The sequence below is a fragment of the Cygnus atratus genome, chromosome 4, assembly GCF_013377495.2.
Source record: "Cygnus atratus isolate AKBS03 ecotype Queensland, Australia chromosome 4, CAtr_DNAZoo_HiC_assembly, whole genome shotgun sequence".
NCBI classification, from domain to species: Eukaryota; Metazoa; Chordata; class Aves; order Anseriformes; family Anatidae; genus Cygnus; species Cygnus atratus.
The window spans coordinates 65,112,813-65,131,881 of record NC_066365.1 but is presented as its reverse complement, the minus strand read 5'-3'; the positions used below and the strand labels follow the sequence as shown (position 1 = coordinate 65,131,881).

The 19,069-nt window shown below is 38.6% G+C and overlaps 1 protein-coding gene across 1 annotated transcript in view; it reads right to left on the bottom strand.

Moving 5' to 3' along the window:
- Nucleotides 1-8,835, bottom strand: part of WFS1 (wolframin ER transmembrane glycoprotein) — a 36,277-nt gene extending 27,442 nt beyond the window's left edge. The window contains exons 1-2 of the mRNA XM_035547191.2: nt 8,299-8,835; nt 6,564-6,758 (exon numbers count right to left, since the gene is read on the bottom strand). Of these exons, the coding sequence (XP_035403084.1) occupies nt 6,564-6,753 (190 nt within the window). The 5' untranslated portion in view covers nt 6,754-6,758; nt 8,299-8,835. The remainder of the gene's footprint in view (nt 1-6,563; nt 6,759-8,298) is intronic.
- Nucleotides 8,836-19,069: the final 10,234 nt, after the last annotated feature.

Here is a 19,069-nt window from a genome sequence, read left to right as displayed (position 1 = left end):
TAAGCACTTCAAATAGCGAACTTTGCAAAGGGTTGGTTTCATTTCCCAGTTTACTTTTTCCACTCTCATCTCCTAACTTTTGTAAGGAAGTAAGCCTTCTGCTGCTGGAAAGGGCCACTCTAACAACACGGTTTCAAATCTCTCCTATGCATTAATTTGCTGCGGTTTTATTCAAACATCAGTGTACGGATTAGGCACTACCAAATGTTTTCCTCCAAAACCTCTGCAAAATATCTGCAGAGGTTAGCCGGTCTCCAGAGGTTCTTGCTGCTGCTGAGTTCAGGCGCATTCTGCTAGAGCCTTGGTTCAGATGAGGAATGTGCTTTTAACTTCCCAGCTGGTCCCATTTAATGCATTTTGTTAGCACGCTGGAACACACATACTGGATGCCTTCTGGAGGAAACTAAATGGAAAAAATGTATTTCCAACTACTAGATGTAACTTAGACCAGCTGAAGTTTGGTATAAATAAATCCTACAAGATAGATACAATATGAACCCTGGATCCTCAGCACCAAACAATTGACTACACATTCATTACACAATGTATTCACGGGGATGTAGCTCTTTCCCTTCTACTGCTCATTTCTATCCTTCTAACACCTTGGGACTATGCTAGAACAAACATTTTGTTATCATATACTAAAACAGATTAAGGAATTGATCCACCTGTAAAAATTATGGAGGAAGATGATCCAGACAGGGCACTTTCCTTAATCTGGCTCACCGCGTGGGCAAAAGATTTATGCTGGCACAGCCCAGTGGTAGGACTGAATGGGGACTAAACAAACTTCATCTACCTGTGGAGAAACTTTTTTTTTTTATACTTAAGCCACCCCCAGATACCCAGCCAGCATCAGGTTCAAAGATGCAAGACTTACTTCTGTTAAGGGACCTGTAAGCCTTTGTTTATCTGCCAAAGAAAATGTTTATAAATAGTGAAAAAAGCCAGGAAGGAATAGTCTTCCTCATAAATGAGCATCCAATCCTACTCCCACAGATGGTAAAAACAACAGAACCTTACTGACACCAATAGCAGCAGACCTGAAAAATGCTGATTTCCACTGTTCTTCGCTAATTATGACTACGTCCCAAAATTTTATCTGAAAATACAGTCATTTACTTTGGTTTGTATAGAATCCTTTCTCCCCCACAGTAATGCTTGGCAAATGAGCTTTCCAGAAGCCCTAGTAATTACAGGTAAAGCTTGAAGGGACATCAATAAAATGACAGATAAATTGTTAAGTAATTAATACTTCAAGGCATAATCCTCCCTTTGTAACAATCAAAGATTTTTCTGAGTTTTTTTCAAGCTTTGCACAAACATTTCACTTTGTCTCCAGAGTTAGCCTGTATAAGCAAACTGCCAGAAAATGAAGACAAAGAAGTGCTAAAATAGAGCTTTGAAGCAAAGGTTCTTTGTAACCTTAAGTGGAATAGGTTAACATTTGGAAAATATTTGTAAGTTAGCAATGTTTCCTATTTGTTAGCTTTCATTTAGCAATGTATTGGGGATGCACTGTGGCACGCTGTTACAGTGTTGTAAATTGTTTGCAAGGTGTTTTTTTGTGTGTACTATTTATAAATTTTAAGTCATACAATTTATAAAATAATCCTCTAAGAGACACAAAAAACCTTCTAACCTTCCAAAGTACATGCAGAAATCCACTCATCTACAAACATAAGACTTTTTTCTGTCCTCAAAGCTCTCGGTAAAAAATACCTCCCCCCGATGTTCTCAATTCTGGAGCAAGAAATTTGTGTATATTGCCTTAATAACAAAAACATGGACAAAGGAAAAATATTCCTCTAACCAAAGAGACATTTCTCGAAGCACTGCAACTCTGTTCTGCAGTCCTCTCAAAACTTCCCAAACTCACCTTTGAGATCCTACCTGATTCCTTTTCTCCAGCTGTACTGGCTAGCAAATGTATGTGAACAATGTAAAAAGAAAAAACCTTTCATGCACATATACGAAATTGTCACTCTCATACTGCGTACCAGATTTCTGTTATCCCAGAATGTCCTCTTACCTTCTCTTCTATTGCTGACCAGCAGACAGTTCGCTAACAATTTTTAAGGAAGACACTTTGCATACTTGAAAACAGTTTAGGCCCTACAATAAAGAGAAGCACCTCCAGATAAGCTGGGATGAGAGTCAGTCCAGCTCAAGTTACCATTATGGCTGACTCAAACTAATGACTTGGACGCAGACATCCCAGGCAAGCATCCTATCATTATCACGCTTACCTAGAATATAGATTCATAAGCCTCTTTCACTCTTCCAAAAACATTAATAGGAGCAGGATCTAGATACTCAGCTGACTAAGTGAACACGTTGATGGTGCTTTTTTTTTTTTTTTAAAGCCATGATCCATGTACACACATGGGAAACAATTCCACTAGAAAGAATTATGCTTTTAAGCCTATTTTGGAGGACCCAGTGTTCTTACAAGGTACATAGCACATGGATAGAAATTGAGGGCATGTGCACCTGGGAGAGGCACAGAAGTGTTTTAGAAGATTTGAGTCTTAGTCTGTTTCAACAAACTTCAAGTTTCATGAGCAAGCAGCCATTGGTCTTCTTTGCTATATACCATGTTCCTACTGATGAAGACTACCAAAACAATGACAGAACTTATTTAAGCAACTGGCAACTCTCCTGTAATTTGCTTACATGAATACTGATGACTCAATGGTTTTAAAATTTTGGAAACCTTAATTAGTAGTGCATATGCTTTGCTCACCAGTAAACTTCCTGCCCAGGAACATTCATGAAAGAGTAACAACTTAGTTTTTCTTTAAAAAAACAAAACAACAACACAAGAGTCAACATACTGATACGCATTCATTCCTAACTCATTCCATACACAAAAGCAGTAACTTATGTAGGCAGAAGTTTTGCAGAGAAAACAACAGCTTTGGGTAGAAGACCCCCCATTAAAAACAAAACAACAAAAAAAGATTACAAATCACTTTAAGCTCATCAATTGAATGTATTTTTTCCCATGAAATCCAGGTTTGGTTTACACAATACATTCTACTAGTGCTGTTACCCCTTATTGTGAAATTGATTATATAAGGAATAACAAACACTAACTAATGATGTCTTAGCCTAAGATGAACTGAAAAACTGCCAAGAAAAAGCCTTCAGTATAGGCTTTTGACCCAAATGAAGTACCTATGCATTTGAGGATGTGTATTGTGCTTAAGTGCTTTACTGAGTCAGAGCCAGGGGCATTGGCTCCATTGCTAGATTATGCCGCAAGATACCGATAAAGCTGCAGGAGTAGAAGATAGGTGTTTCCTGGAAACAAATTACTTCATGTTCATATCAGTGCTATAGCTTTGAACACAGTATGCATAAGCAGAAAATGTAAGGAAAAGCATGTATCAGAAATACAGATATTTTGGCAAGAATATTCCAAGAGTAACAGAATGGATGAGGCTGAAAGGGCTCCCAGGAGGACATCTGGTCCAACCCCTGCTCAAGCAGGACCACCTACAGCAGGTTGCCCAGGACCACATCCAAGCAGCTTTCAAAAATCTCCAAGAAGGAGACTCTACACCCTCTCTGGGCAACCTGTGCCAGTGCTCAGTCACCCACACAGTAATGAAGTGCTTCCTGGTGTTCAGACAGAACCTACCATGTCTCAGCTTGTGCCCGTTGCCTTTTGTCCTGCCCCTGGGCACCACTGAAAACAGTCTGTATCAGTCCTCCACCGAGCCCCCTCTCCTCTAGGCTGAAGAGTCCCACCTCTCAGCCTTTCTTCACAGAAGAGATGCTCCAGTCCCTTAATCACTTTTGTGGCCCTTCACTGGGCTCTCTCCAGCAGCTGCACATCTCTCATACTGTGAAGCCCAGAACCGAGCCCAGTACCTTGAGTGGCCTCAGCAGTGCTGAGCAGAGAGGAAAGATCACCTCCCTCGACCTGCTGGCAGCGCTCCTCCTAAGGCCCAGGACAGGATCTGCCTCTTTGGCTGCAGGGGCACATGGACACGTGGCAGGTAGGTTTGAGGTGAAACTGTCTTTCAAGATCATCATACGGCAGACACAGCACACCACTCCTCCTCCAACTGAAATCATAGCACTTTAATAAAAGACTACATTACTTGTATAAAATGCTACAAGCTTAAATTTGTATTGTGAGATACTTAAGTCACAAAGAGGAAGTGTTCTAAACCTTTAATAATTCTTATTGTGATAGCTTTCTGTACACCAATGTGTTGGTCCTATCTGTCCTCTTTTGCATCGGTTGCAGTCATCAGAAGAACTAGTGACACACAGTGACTGTTCAAAGCAACTGGCTTACTTTTCCAAGGAAGAAGTGGCAATAGCTCTTCTCAAAGCATCTGTTCTATGTCCTTTCATAAAACCAGAATGCAACAGCTACACGTCATGGCTACGAGACTAGATCCTTTGCTCTTCCTAGATCTATCAGCAACTGGAACATAATTTATTGGTAAAGGCTCTAGTGATTCAAATGAATATCTATTCTGTCTGAATATTCTGAAGATTGCCAAAGTGCCAATTTTCAATTTGAGATCTTCATGTTTATGTTTCAATAAGCAGACATATGAATGTGTGAACTTTTGTGGATTTGTGCTTCTCTTTCTGAAGTGCTACTTAAATCCCTGTTTTTAAGTTTTGATGTCCACTGCTGCTGTGGGTAGGAGAAAAATTCTCTGCTACCTCTCTTTAAGAGAGTTTTTCAGTTCTAGAAACTATTAGTATTATGACAAATCGTTCAAGTCTAAAAGTACTGTAGAAGAAAATACTGGATGAAGAAACATGCTCTCACTGAACACATTTGGTACCCAAATCCGCTCAAATCTTGGCTGTTAAGAGACTCTGGCAAGATAGAATTGCAATAGTAGCTCATTCTACAGCATTAAATACTTGAGTATATTAAGGGGATGTAAAGGGCAATGACAGTGTTACCAGTACTGAAAAGATTTTTATAGGAATTGATTTAAATAATCAGAAATGAGTAACAACTGAAATGAAGAAATATATCAATTCTTGACAGTCCTCTTTTATAGGGGCACAAAGAGAAGCACCTTTAATACGAAAACCAGCGCAGAGATCATCAGTAAATACACAGGCCTGTAAAGAGACAGGATTGAGACAAAGCTTGATATGACTTTAAAAGCCCGATATTGATACAGAATAGAAAATCTCCAGATTAGCTAAAAAATGCCTGACAGAATCTCTGTTTAAAGTAACACTATATTAATAGTGTGTATTAATTTTCAGAATCTTGCATGAATGTGGGCACCAACAGCAGAAACCTATGCCTTTCCATTTTAAGTGATACTATAAAAAAGTGCAAGATAACTCCATACGACATTCCTAATATTGTTGCTATTCTCTTCTTGTTGAAGCATACTAAGAAACCGAAGAATGAAGAAAGGAAGAAAACAGCTGTTAGCACTAATCCTAAATCAAGAATCATGTAATTAATGTCAGAATTGTCAATTCTCCAACATCTCTGAATTGTTTTACTGGTGGGTGAGATGACAAAGTCTGTAGTGATACCTTGAAGCACGTTAGAAATTCAGGTATCAATTTTCTTTTATTTATTTCCTTCTGTCGGGAACGAGCCCTTTGGTACCAAAGAACCAAGAAAGATCCAGCAGTCAATTCTGAATTAGATGTAAGAAGCACTAACACAGCCATGATATTGGCCTGAACCACACGCAGTGCTTACCTACATCCGATGCGTGACATGGAGATATTCACACATTTAATAATTTTAAATTCTTGGATAGTTTTATTACCTTCAGTAAAGCAAGTCATATGTATACATGAGTATTAAGGCATGCACACAGTTTCAGAATTGAAAGTCCAATTTTAAAGAAAATTAAACAGCAGTAACTGTGTTATACATGGAATAGCAAACTTCTTGCAGAACTGTTAGATTACAAACCGAATTTAAAGTGGAACTCAGCAGCTGAACACCAAAGCCAGATACTTTTCTTTCTACTTTTTGTAAGAAACTTTTCTCTCATCCCACGATCAGTTTTCAAAGTTCATGAAACTGAATGGGTTCACAATGATGAAGAAAAAGTATTCTCCTGCCTCTCAAAATGTATCTTCATTCTTAATCTTCTTGACTGCTAATCTTAACTTTATTTTTGTCACTCCCATTTTATATATCAGTTTATTATTCCCTCAGTCTACATTACAGTAGTATCTATTCATCCAGATTAAAACTCATATTAAAGCTACAGTTAACAAGCAGTCAAACTAGTTAAAGAAATTAAATTGAAACCTTAATATTCTGCTAAATTACATTTAATTCTTCCTGCCAATTTTTCACAGAAACTTCCTTCCTGTTTCTCTGTGTATGTAAGAAAAAGTGGATGGAAAAAAACACAAAAATATGTACAAAATAAGCAGCAAAAAACTTCTCTTCCAAAACAATACGTTAAGAAATTAGAGCCATTTATTTTTTTACTTGACAGTGTCTCTTTAAAGCAAGAGCTGAATGTGTGTACATACTTTATTCTCTTTATGTTTACCATAACCCAATTTTGCAGAAAAATTGCTTTTATGCTTACCATTTTTTTCAGCTTTCTCCCTGCTATGGGAATAGTCAGAACCCGAAGGAAAAGTTGCAGCATCTCCTGAGGGTGGTCCTGACCTCCGATTGTTCTCGCTGTGGTCCACTGCAGCAGCGTTCAGCTGGGACCTTCCAAGATGTTGCTGTGGCTGAGGAGGACTTGACTGGGGATCAGGATCTGAATTCATTTTAGCTGCAAAAGAAGAGAACTGTAATTAATTATCAGGTGACATGATTAATACATGAAAACTGAATAAAACTTAAAGTGGGAATATATTCATGTAATTATTTCAACAAAAAGCCTTGAAAAGGGCAAGGATGTCAATAGCAACCACAAGACATATAAAAACATCCTTGAATAATTCTAAGCATTAGCAGTTATTATTGAAGAAGAATCTTCATATATGTATAATTAAGCAAGAACATCTACTGCCTTTTTTCCTTAACTAAATGAGAATTGGTTTTCAAGTCTTGACAAAATAAAAATCATAAATCGATCCCATAAAAACTGCATATAAATAATTTATCTGAACCTAATCTTGCACTTCCACATGCAACAAAAAAGGACTAGCCCCTAACTTTTTATAGAACAATATCAACCATTCTAAAGCGATAGAAAAATCACTTCATATCAAGAGCCTGGTTCACAGCCACCACCTCAATTCGGTAGCAGGGTAAGAAGAGAAGGATAAGGCAAAGGAAGAGGAGATGTGGAGCTATGACACTGGAAATGTAAGGAGGTACGTCACCAAAGACACGCTTTGTTGAAACAGACAAGATACAAAATAAAGTCACTTGATTTACTACTTAGTTACTATCTTATTTTATTAAAGAGCTTTTACATTGAAAACAGTAAGGCAGGGAGGGAGAGGCCTTACAATTCCTTACAAGAGAAGGCCCGAACTCCCACTGTAAAGCCTCTCCTGAACGAGGAGGGGATCTCTGTTCTGCAGTTTGATTACTTACGTTAGTAAACTTTCACGTAAGTGCTTACTGAAAGCTTAGCTTTTACAAGGCAGGAAGCAGAGAGGTACACATACACCACCACGGCGCAACACTGAGTAACTCCAGCTGCTCAAAAGCAACTTCCCCGGAGTGTGGCAATTCACAGCAAACACTGTAAAAGGTGTCTGCCTACAAGCTGTATTCTTAAAATTCTGTACATTCAGAATGCTGGCTTAAAGATGTTTTCACAGAAGTGGAAGTAATAAGCCAAAACTGAAAATGCAGTCCCTAATTCAGGCAACATCTCCACCTCTAATTAGAGAGCACTAAAATCACGGCAGGATGCGAGAAGTACCAGCTGTATTATCAGCACACAGCATTCTTTGCAACTTAGACAACGTGCTTGCCAAAATTAACTTACTTAAACCACCAAAAAACGTTTTACTGAAAAAAAGAAATGCATTTCTGTCTTAAGTCTCTATCAAGTTATAAATAAACCAACACAGCTCAGTTCACCCAACCTTCGGACAAGCCCTAGGAAAACACAGAGATTAAAATACTTTCCAGTAAGCCATCAAGAGTATTTTTAACCACTATACAAGCACAAAAGTTACTCAGCATCTTGTGAGCGTGACCTTGGCCCAGGGAAGCAGAGCAGTGTAGGACCAGCCCGGGGATGTGCCCCACTGCGGACCCCCAGCGCCTGTGGGGCGGCCCCGATCCGGGACAGGGAACCGGGCACCGGAGGCCTCGGTCCGTGGGAGTGCTGTGAGTAGGATGGGACTTACCTCGGGCTGAGCGAGCTACCAAAAGCACTCCCCTCTCGAACGCCGCTCCGTGCTCTCCCCGTCCTATAAAGGACTCCCCAAGTTTCCCTCGGTGCCGGGGTTCACCCAGAAGGCCAAGAAACCCTGCGGGGAGCGGGAGGGACGAAGGCAGGGAAGCTCGGGCTGTCCTCCCCCGAGCCCTGCGGGGGGAAGACAGCAGCAGGGACTGCCGGCGGAAAGTTTCTCCGCCTGCTGCTGGGCGCCGAGTGAGGCGGTGGCGGCGGCCCTAAGGGGCGGCCCCGTCCCGCCCTATGCCGCGGCCCCCTTCCCGCGGCGCCTTGCGAGGGGGCAGCGCCGCCGCCATTCCCCGCCCGCTGTTCTGGGGGAGGGGAGAGGCCGGGAAGAGGGTGCTGGCAGCGGGTGTTGCCCGTGTTTAGGAGGGGGCTGCCTGCTGAGGGCTGGTGGCTATGAGCGGGGCGGCCGGGGAGGGCTTCGGCAGCTCCAAAATGGCAGCGCGGAGCGCTGAGGGCGGTGGGGACCGAGCGTCGTTGGGCCGCGCCTCACGGCTCCCCCTTGAGGCGTCCGAGGTGCGGATGAAGCTTTTTTCTCGAGATAGGCCCTTAAGTTGTGCTTTTGGGGGACAAAAGTGAGGATTTGGGCCGGTTTTTGCTGAAATACCTCGTCGTTACTGAACAAGGAGGTGGCCGGGGGTTGGTGCTGCCGGTTGGGGCAGGCTGAACCTGCTTCCCCCGGGCTGTACTTGTAGAGAACTAAAGGAGCAAAGAGAAGGGAAGAAAAAAAAAAAAAGTGGTAACTATGAAATTAAGAAATGAACTTAAAAGTTGCTACTAAATGTGCTTGTATTTCTGTGACATACACTGAAAGCTGCTGGGCTGGTAGTGAAATGGGAATGTATCCGAAAGTGTTGGCATTGGTAGTAAACTCATTTCTTTTTACAAATACTACTTTACTTTTCATTTTTGAGATACCTAAAATAAATCAGTCTCTACGCAGTACTGTGAACACCTTTAATTAAAAAAAAAAGCCTCACAAACTCGAAATAGGAGATGAAATTTCAACTTTGGAGTAATTTATACGAGTAATTTAGTCACTGAGTTTTCATAAGTTCCAAGTTTGCAGCAGATCACGGGGTGCTGTGATATGTCTCATTTTTAAAACAGCAAATACTAGTTGATGTTGCTGCTTCTTTTTTATTTTTTAGTCCCCAAACAAAAATGTAGTCCCCAGCATCTTCTTTATTCACTATGTCCATACCTTGGAACCTGTAACAAAATCATACCTTTTACCCGAAATAAACATCAATGAGCATGAAGTTTGGCTTCCAGTTACTTAAAATAAAACTTTGAAAAAGAAAGCAGTCACTTTTCAGAAGATGCTTTTGCAGTCTGAATCTAATATAGTTTTATCAGGAACCTAAAACGCCTGTATTGTGTTATCAGTTCAGTTGTTTCTTTGTTCTGACAGTACGACTTAGCTCTGATACGACAACTTTTACTGCTGCAATCTGCTCCCCCTGCTATTCACATTTGCTTTAAGATATTATTTTATACAATTGATTTGATATTTAGTGGGTGTGCTTAACGGATGTAACTTGCTTCGGGAACAGGTGGAAATGAGGGCGGTAGCTGGAAAAGTAACTAACAAGGAAGTGTAAAATAAAGCCTCCCTCTGCTGCTTATGTCCGCTCCTTTCCAACACAAGGCACAGTCACACATGGCATAAGCCATTCCCGAGGAGCTCAGTTCAAGGTTAAAACTGTCTCCACTGAATACTAACCAGTTTAACAGTGAAGCTCTCTATATAAAGTACATTCTGTGGTTGTTTATGAGTGATCGTACAGTGGATGTGTATATTAGTGCAATTGCTGAACTTAATCAGCTCCTGAGTTTAGAAAATGACACCTAAACCTCTACAGTGACTGGATTGTCACATACTTTATGTACGCGGGTATATAAATACACATAACTTCAGGGAGAGTAAACCAAGCTGAAACATGGTGGCAGCAACCAATACCAACTTCGCTAACTTCACTTTGGCTCTCACTATCACAAATGTTAATTTGCATTTGGCGTAATTACAGTTGCCATTTGTTTCAGCTAAAGAGACAAACCATGGAAGTACTGTAAAAACCCATTGCAACACCTTTTCAATTTCAGTTATGTGCTATGAATAAAAGAAAATCCTAACAAAAACAAAAAAGCTTGAAGTTCAGCCAGTTGCTTTTTGTATTAGAGAACCAATAATCCTTTTACAAATATTTTGTAAATTTACAAAGTGGTATTGGCTTTAGCTGATTTCTGTAAACATTGTTTATTCAAGATAGGATAAGATCTGAGTGACTGCCTGAATGTCTTAGGTGTGGTACTCAGCTATAGGCTGAAATTAACGGCTTTTCCATATAAACATCAAGGAGTTCTAGAAACTCACATGAACAGGGACATCTAGTGATCTAAGCAGCTCATATGTAGCCTGTGTTAAACTGCAGTGACTCTGGAATGTGATACAAACCTGACATTTTTACATTCTGTTGCGAAATTTGTATTCCAGCATTTAGGTATGAGTGTACTATTGAAACGTTTAAAAAAAAGTCTGTTTCTTGGAAAACTTAATTTGTAACGGTAAAGAGAAGACATCATGGTAAGCAATGTTACATACAACATTTTGTTATTAAATCAGTCAATTCAAACTGATTTACCTTTCATACTGCTGAAATCACATTTGTAGCATTGTTGGCATACAAGCAGTTTCTCAACAGTCCAGAGAAAAATCTTTAATCAAATAGTTCCTAAAATGATGAGAGAAAGCAGTGATAATCCAAGAAAATAGACCTGCATGAATCATTCCAATGAATAGCCTTCAACTCTGTCATAATAGCTTTGAATAGGAGTCCATTTCTTTATTCTATGGTACAGTCAGAAACAGATTTGATGTAATTAGGCTGGATGTTTCCAGAATATGTAAATCCTAACAAAAAACATTGTCAGCAGTGCTGTTGTTGTAAAGAATAAGGAGAGCTGTAAAATCCAGAGAAAAATGCCATGTGCATCTTCAGTCGTTATATATTATGAAAGGAAGTACATTATGGAAATAAAAATATTTAATTGATGCTAAATAAACTGTACTAAAAACTGTCTTAAATATCCTTTTTTTTTTTTGCCCCACCTTTCTAATTAAGTGAACAGCTGCTATTTCAAAATAATAGGTTTTGTTGTTTACTCTGTTACACCCATTTTTACAGCATAATTTGATAGATGGAGGAATTACATCAGCATAAAATTAGTGCAATAAAAGCTCCAGCATACCTCATGAGCAGCTGGGGCACTATTGTTTCGTTAGACTAAGGACCAACCTGAAAACAGGCTTTTTTTGGGGGGTGTAAATCTAAAGCAGCAGGCGTCTGCCAGAAATCTGAGCTCAATGCTTTAAGCACACTGAGACAACAGACGTAGAATCTAGAAAATGAACAATGTGATGTCAGTAACTAGGGTGTTGGTGCCCTTTGGGATGGACATTTGGGAGGGAGAATTAATAAAAAGCAAGGGTGGGAGGAAATGGAAAGAAAAATATAGAAAGGTGGGCTCAAAAAGCAGGTAAAAATAGCAAATAAGGAAGCAAATCTGTGAAGACTGACGATGAATCTTGTCAGATCTGCATGTTAAATACCTCTCTTACCTCAGGGGTGAATGGGCTTTTGCATAAGCACCTGTTTTCATGTGCATTACATAGGGTAATGCGAGCATCTTTCCACTGCTCTCTTAGCTTCTCTTTATTCCACTGTCCTTATGCCAAGTACTCTCTGTGGCAGCAGGCAAGTAGTAATCAGCAACACTGTAATTCTCCCTTAAGCTCTCTCAGCTGGCAGCAGAGGGTCAGCATTCTCCTTTTCACAAATATCAATGCTATAGGTCACTTACGTGGCATCAGATGATCAGTTTTGTATTTATATCTCAGCTGTTTTCTAATCATGGACATACACTGTGGAAAAGGAAAAGGTTATAAAAATGTGCACAGATGCCATAGCCAGTTTTGCTGTACTGTACAGGCACAGTAACCACACAGGTGATAATTAAGGCTGTGAACGTCTGACATAGCAGCTTCTCTGAGGTAATGCCACAGTTGGATGCATTCCCAGCTGAGCAGGTGAAGGAGAATGTGCTCCTCTTTCACTTCTTTAATGTTCTTGCTCGTTCTTTTTGCTATGAGAGAGCTACTGGTTCATTGCTAGTCTAAACCTAAATGAGACTTGGCTGTAAAGCCTGAAGCTGTACCTGGATCAAAGTTGTATTTGTTCTGCTGCAGTCTAGGGAAAACAGAGCAGTTCTCCTAGAGTAGAGGAATATTAGTTCAAATCTTTATACCTAGAAAAAACAGCAAGTGCTAACAGAGTCTGGCACTATATCTCAAATCAAGTTGGTGTTACTGGAGATGAAATTTGTTCTAACATTACAATTTGATGTCTTCAAACACAGAATTTGTTGGTAGAGGTAACTTCTCACTCTAGTTTGTAAATAGCTTGTAAATAAATGAGGTTGTACCAAGAAGGACCGTGGGTACTACGTGTCTCAAACAACATATTTAACATCGATGAGTTTGCATCAAGCTTTCAAATTACAAAGTATGCCGCAAATTTTGTTCAGTAAATTGATATATTAATGTTCTTTCCTTCACCAGTTGAGCATAATCTTTTGCTTACAGTGACCTCTAGTGTAAATGAATGAAACAATTTGGATGCTGCTATGAATTGATTTCAGGCACAAGCACAGTTCAGATGCAGTGCAGTGCATGTAGAACATTATAAGCATTGATACCGTTACCTGTCTGAGGAGACACATATGCATGCCATCTGTTTGACTGTGTAACAGCCTGTTTTATGGATTAAACAAGCACGCAAAGCGTGAACAGAAAACCATAAAAACAAAAACATTCCTTCAGCCATAATAAATAAATAAAGAATTTAAAAATCTTTCTTGATTGCTGTGTAGTTTTGTTTAGATTTTTCTTTATGGATCAAAAACAAAACAAAAGAAAACAAACACAGACAAAAACAAACAAAAAAAACCACCAACAAGCCCAACTATATATGATGCAGGTAATTTCCAGCATTCCCAGATGCATGAGATTACTCTTAATTTTAGAAAAACAGCCTTGTATTAGACTTTGTATCTGAGATACAAATCAGAAAGTAGTGATGCAAGAATTTTTACAAGGATTGCTCTAAAATTTACAGATTTTCCAACTCCTGACCCCGATTTACTGAGTTAACCTCAATATCATACATATTTTTATTTTTTTGCCCCAGTATACCTAAGTATCCAAGTAACCATTTCCCCCTTTTTATCTGTAGAATAATTTGCTCTAAACCAAAGATTTTTCTGTCTGGTTTCTATAAAACTGCAGGAGAAAAGGAGAAATAGAGCAGATCGTTATAGGAAGTAAGTTATCATGGAAAAGTTCTGATGCTTGGCAGTGTTAAATCTGGAATTTAACAGTTGTAGGGAATTTAGCTAGGGAAATAGTCAATTCAGTCCCTGGATATTAAGAATTCATGCTGTAAGCATCTTCCCACAATTCAGGAGGAAATCGTCTCTGGCTCACTATGGACAAATAGAAATTACCATTTCTTTGTCAAGCCAGTTCACATGGCTTGAAATGCAAAGTGTTAGTAATTTACAAAGGATACTACAAAAATGTTTCTATAAACTACCTTCTGTCCTTTCCAGGATTCCATCTGCTACCCAGCAGCAAACATTTTGTTCTCCATCCAGAAAACACGATGTATAAATTGCTATCTGAAAAACTGCGTTGCTATGTCTCAATTGCAGGTATGTTTAATGTAAAGGATTCTGTAACAGACATTGTGTAGCATTTAATTAAGTTTTCAAAATTGTGCAAAACTGTCATATTGCAAGTTACATTTCTGACAGGAATATATGCTGTTAGTCCTATACCTGTCAGATCAAATTCTGTCATATTGTGGCTTTCAAGGTTTTAGTCAGGAAGCCCCCATAGAGTCATATTAGTCATTAAATTTTCAAATCATATCTATGTGAATAGTTCTATTTCCAAATCTCACTACTTCCTGCCTAAAAACACATTGTCAGAAACATGAAAATAAAGTGAACTGTGATGTGAGTTAATTAATGATATAAGCAAATTAATTAAATATTAAATAGAGAAATTCAGATTGATAATATCTGCAAATTTTCACATTATTCCTTGTCAATTATATAAAATCAAGAGAAAGGCTTCGGTCAATTTGAAATGCAGATTAAAACACGTGTTCTTTGTCCATTCAGTTCTTATCTCCCCCATACCTTTTAGATACAACTTTTCTGCTACAGACCTCACCGTGCTTGTTCAGATTTGATTTATACATTTCAGTATTCCAATCCTATTGATTAACATTAAAATAGTGGGATTTGGTAACTTTAACAGTGACTTCACCTGGCTTCAAAAGGAGTGGAAGGACAGGTTGCAGCTCACTAATTTTGTACAATTTTTTCTGTTTTGTCATAGCAAATGCAATCAGCAAATTATTATCTTGGTGCAAAATGTAGTTAGTGGATTCCCTCCGGGTGGTGGTAGTCGGCTTGAGTTGTTCGACATCTTCACAATCCTCTGTTAATTAAGTTGATACACACACGGCTCCCACCAGGTGGCAATAACACTTCATTCTTTAAAGCATTTGCTGAATCTTGGCTGGTAGAAATGTATTTTCTGTAGTAATTAGAGGGAAAAATGTGATTTATAATAAAGACAAGCTGTGGATGCCCCATCCCTGGCAGTGTTCAAGGCCAGGCTGGATGCGGCTTTGAGCAACCTGGTCTGGTTGGTGTCCGTGCCCATGGCAGGGGGTTGGACCTGGACGGGCTTTAAGGTCCCTTCCAACCCAAACCATTCTGTGATCCTGTGATTCTACAGGCACTTAGGAAAAGTCATTTGTAAGTGACAACAGAGTGCCTTGTGCTAGGCAATATCCATTATTAGATTTTTACAATCTATTTCAATATAAATACAAGCAATAGCAACTTGGTTCCTGACAAACTAAAATTGTTTATACTTGCCTTTTGATGAAACCCCAGGCAGCAGACAGCATGAAATGCTAATTTACTAGTACGACTTTAAACCTCTCAGCGATCTCACAATTTTAGCTCAAATTTAGACTGATCAAATCCACACCTGTATCTACAATATAATTGTACATTTTAGATTTTTAATCTAGTTCCATTTGTGTAAGTGCTGTACACCTGCTATATTCCTATCGTATATTTCTAGAGAACATATTACTTGCTGTGCGCTCACTTTTCAGATGCTCTGCAAGTAGTCAGCAATCTTTATACAAATGTACTTCACCTGCAGATCTGTGCACCTGCTTAGACCAGCAGTACGTGTTCCACAAATTCAGGGTTTCCAGATGTTGCAGCTCAGTTAAAGTCACTGGTCTGACAGCATGCAAAAAGTTCGTGGTCAGTGAGAGGAAAAAAAATATATATATCAGGAAGAAAAAGAGAGTAATTCTGAGGAAAAACATGACAGTTGTGGTATCTAAAACTAGTTTCACAATAGTTGTCTCAACTCTTCGGTATGTTATCATGCAGAGGCATGCCACGTGCTGTTATTTTCTGGAGTTCCCTATAATAATGTGTGAGAAGATGTAAGTGCCCAAAGAGGGCTTCACAAGGAATGAACAGGACAGCATCTATCCAGGCAAGTAGAAAGTTCTGCGGAAGGAGATGGAGACAAACATTACAAACTTTCTCATACAGAGGAAACTGTTTAGAACAAATGCTTATTTCTGCTATTACAATGCAACCTACTGTATTTTTAAGAACTTAGGTCATCTTGCATACTTTGCATGCAGTTCTTTTGTACATTTTCACTCAGCAGAACTCTATGTTCCAGCACTATAACCGTCAGTTCACATTTTCCACAAATCCTATGTAAGTAATGTAAATTTTTCCTGCTCCCTCACATAAAGGTGTACATGCATAAAATTTCATAAGTATTTCTGAACCATTTCATAGTAACTTAAAAAAATAGATCTGGTCAGAATCCTTTCTTGTGTGTTCTGATTTTTAACCTATTGCAACTTGTCTGATTGCATAAACTGCCCATTTTCATTTTTCTTTTCTCCAAAACGCTTACACTTGGAATAAAGAAAAAGCTGCTGCAAGAAAAAGTAATTTATAGCATTGGTTGAAATAGGATATTGCATTTGGTTCAGTTTAGAGAAAATGTAAGGTGGTTGCAAGTTACTGTTTTTGATGTAACAGCTTATGAAAAATAATTGCTAGTTTTATATGACTGAGTATATCATGAAATACTCACAAACTTGGAAAAATATATTTAATGTGTCATTTAATACCACTTTTAGTGTGTTTCTAATAGCTTTTTGGATGAAAGCCCTTTGAAAATGAATAGCTAAGACAAAAAGCCTGCAAAACTTATTCTGGAAAAAGAATGTGAGTTAGGTTTTGCTTTCTTTTTCAGTTCACTTTAAAAAAATGAGTGTAAACCATGTTTGAGTAGGGAATGTTGTGTGCAGAAATAAAAACTTTACTGCCATATATATTCTTGAAAGGTCTAGTAATACTAAGGCATATTCTGCTTCAATGGAAGGAATCATTCGAGTACAGGAAAAGTCAAGCCGAAGAAGCTCACTACAAATTCAAACTATCCTATACAGCAACAGAGCTAAATACTTGCAGGATATCTAAGGTATATTCTCAACTATGTATAAATGGACTTCACTAGGAGGGCCTAATAATGATGTAATTCACTGAAGTGGAGCTTAGTGATAATAAATCAAAAATGTCCCCAACCTGATGACGTCGGACATTTACTATCATAGACCTAATTCTGTCCAATGTGGGTTGCTGCATTAATGTTTTTATTTTGCTTACTTAATGAATATTTTTTCCTTTTTCTGTAAATACCATTACAATGCAAAACAATTAAGAATAAAAGTAGAAAATACATGTTCAGCCAAATTTTGGAACAGGGTCAATTTAACGCTCAGGATGCCAGAACCATGAGGGAGCACAGGTCATAAACAGCGGCTCCCATTCCCTGTTAAAGATACAACAGGACAAAATTTTTGTTACAAAATTGTTCTCCACAAAAGCGACATAATTATATGTGATGTACTGCAACAGAAGGAAAAGATGAAGAACTCTAAATTTGTTTTCACAGTGTTAAAAATAAATAAATAAATAAATAAGGGCAGTGCAACTGCACTCTATAGACCATGCTTTCCCATACTCATACGTACATCCATTATGTAGAAATTTTAAGTTAATATTTTGCATTTAGAAGTCACAGAGGACATAGTCAAATACTATACCCATACTTGACGTTTTATTCTTCTTTCACACTATTCAGCTGCCTTTTCTAATGTAAATAAGGGATTTTTCCTACTACTATCCCCAGGAATGGTGCCCAAAAAGCAGTAGGCAGCCTTAGCTGAGTTTCACAAGTGGTGGAGTGTCAGTAGCAAAAATTACATGGAGATGCACTGATGTTCCTCGTACTTTAATTCAGTAACTTCTGGTGCATATTTCTTGCCCCACTCATCCTAATTCCCTGCAAAAGTCTCTCTTTCAATTATTTCCTGATGATACTTTCTGCTTTATGTATAGTGTCACCCTTCACCTCACCCCTCCTACTTCCAACACACTCAAACACAGTGGTGGAAGTATGTCTCTGTCATTTCTGGATCCAAGAAGACTCCAGTATCAGTAGTAGTACACTGATGTAATATGTGTCTGAAATTTTATATGCTTTCTGATGAAAATTTGCTTTGTATTTTTGGCACAATTAATCTGCAATGCAGATGAACTACATCTGGATAAGAGAGAGTTGATTAACCACATGTATTTTATTTTTTTTAAGACATGTTATTACAATTCTTTATACTCAGTACTTCAGCCATCAGTATTTGGTTTATGAGTATTTTGGGCTCTCCAGTATGCATTAAATGCTCTAACCATTATTGCTGAGTCAGATACTTGTAAATTCTTTGGTTTGGCACAGCATACACAATAAATACTTTTTTTTCCTCACTGTATTGTAAGGTCATATTTATTCTCCTATATGCTTTAAGTCATTCTAATTACTCTTTGCCCAGATGGCTAGTACGGACGTATGACTCGGACTGCCTTTTTCCCATGTAGATTGGTATTTCAAAGATGAATCTTACTTCATATGTTTTGGTCTATGCATTTAGACTCTGAGTTTCATGAACTCTCCATGCAACTATATTCCTGAATTATCCCTAGAATTAGCCTGAATGTCTCTGTTAAATAAAACTTAAATAAGGCTTAGACAGGACTTAAAATGGCAAATTTCTTTTTTCATCCATCTGCTAGTTTTCTATGTGTCCTGCTTAAAAATAAGCAACAAAATATTGCAAGACTTTGTGAGGGAGATAAATGGTGACATACATCTGCAAAAATTCTGTGACCTGAGAGACGGCGTATTCAGGATGGCAGTGCACCTCTGCTGTGTTCATTTTAATGTGCATAAAGGAAGTTAGTATGACATACAGCTATGGATACTGTTGTATATGGATGCTACATGTCTTGGCCTTGTCAAGGTGTTAAGTCTTCCCAGTATTAATGTGTTGACCTGATTTAAGTTAGGGTTGTATGAAGAAAACAAGGATTCAGCAATACTTTCAGACCAGGAGTCTTGTAAACTAATATCATGAAGAAATAAAGGGCAGACGTATTCCAGCCTGCAGGCTGAAATAACTGTCTTAACAGTTGGGAGT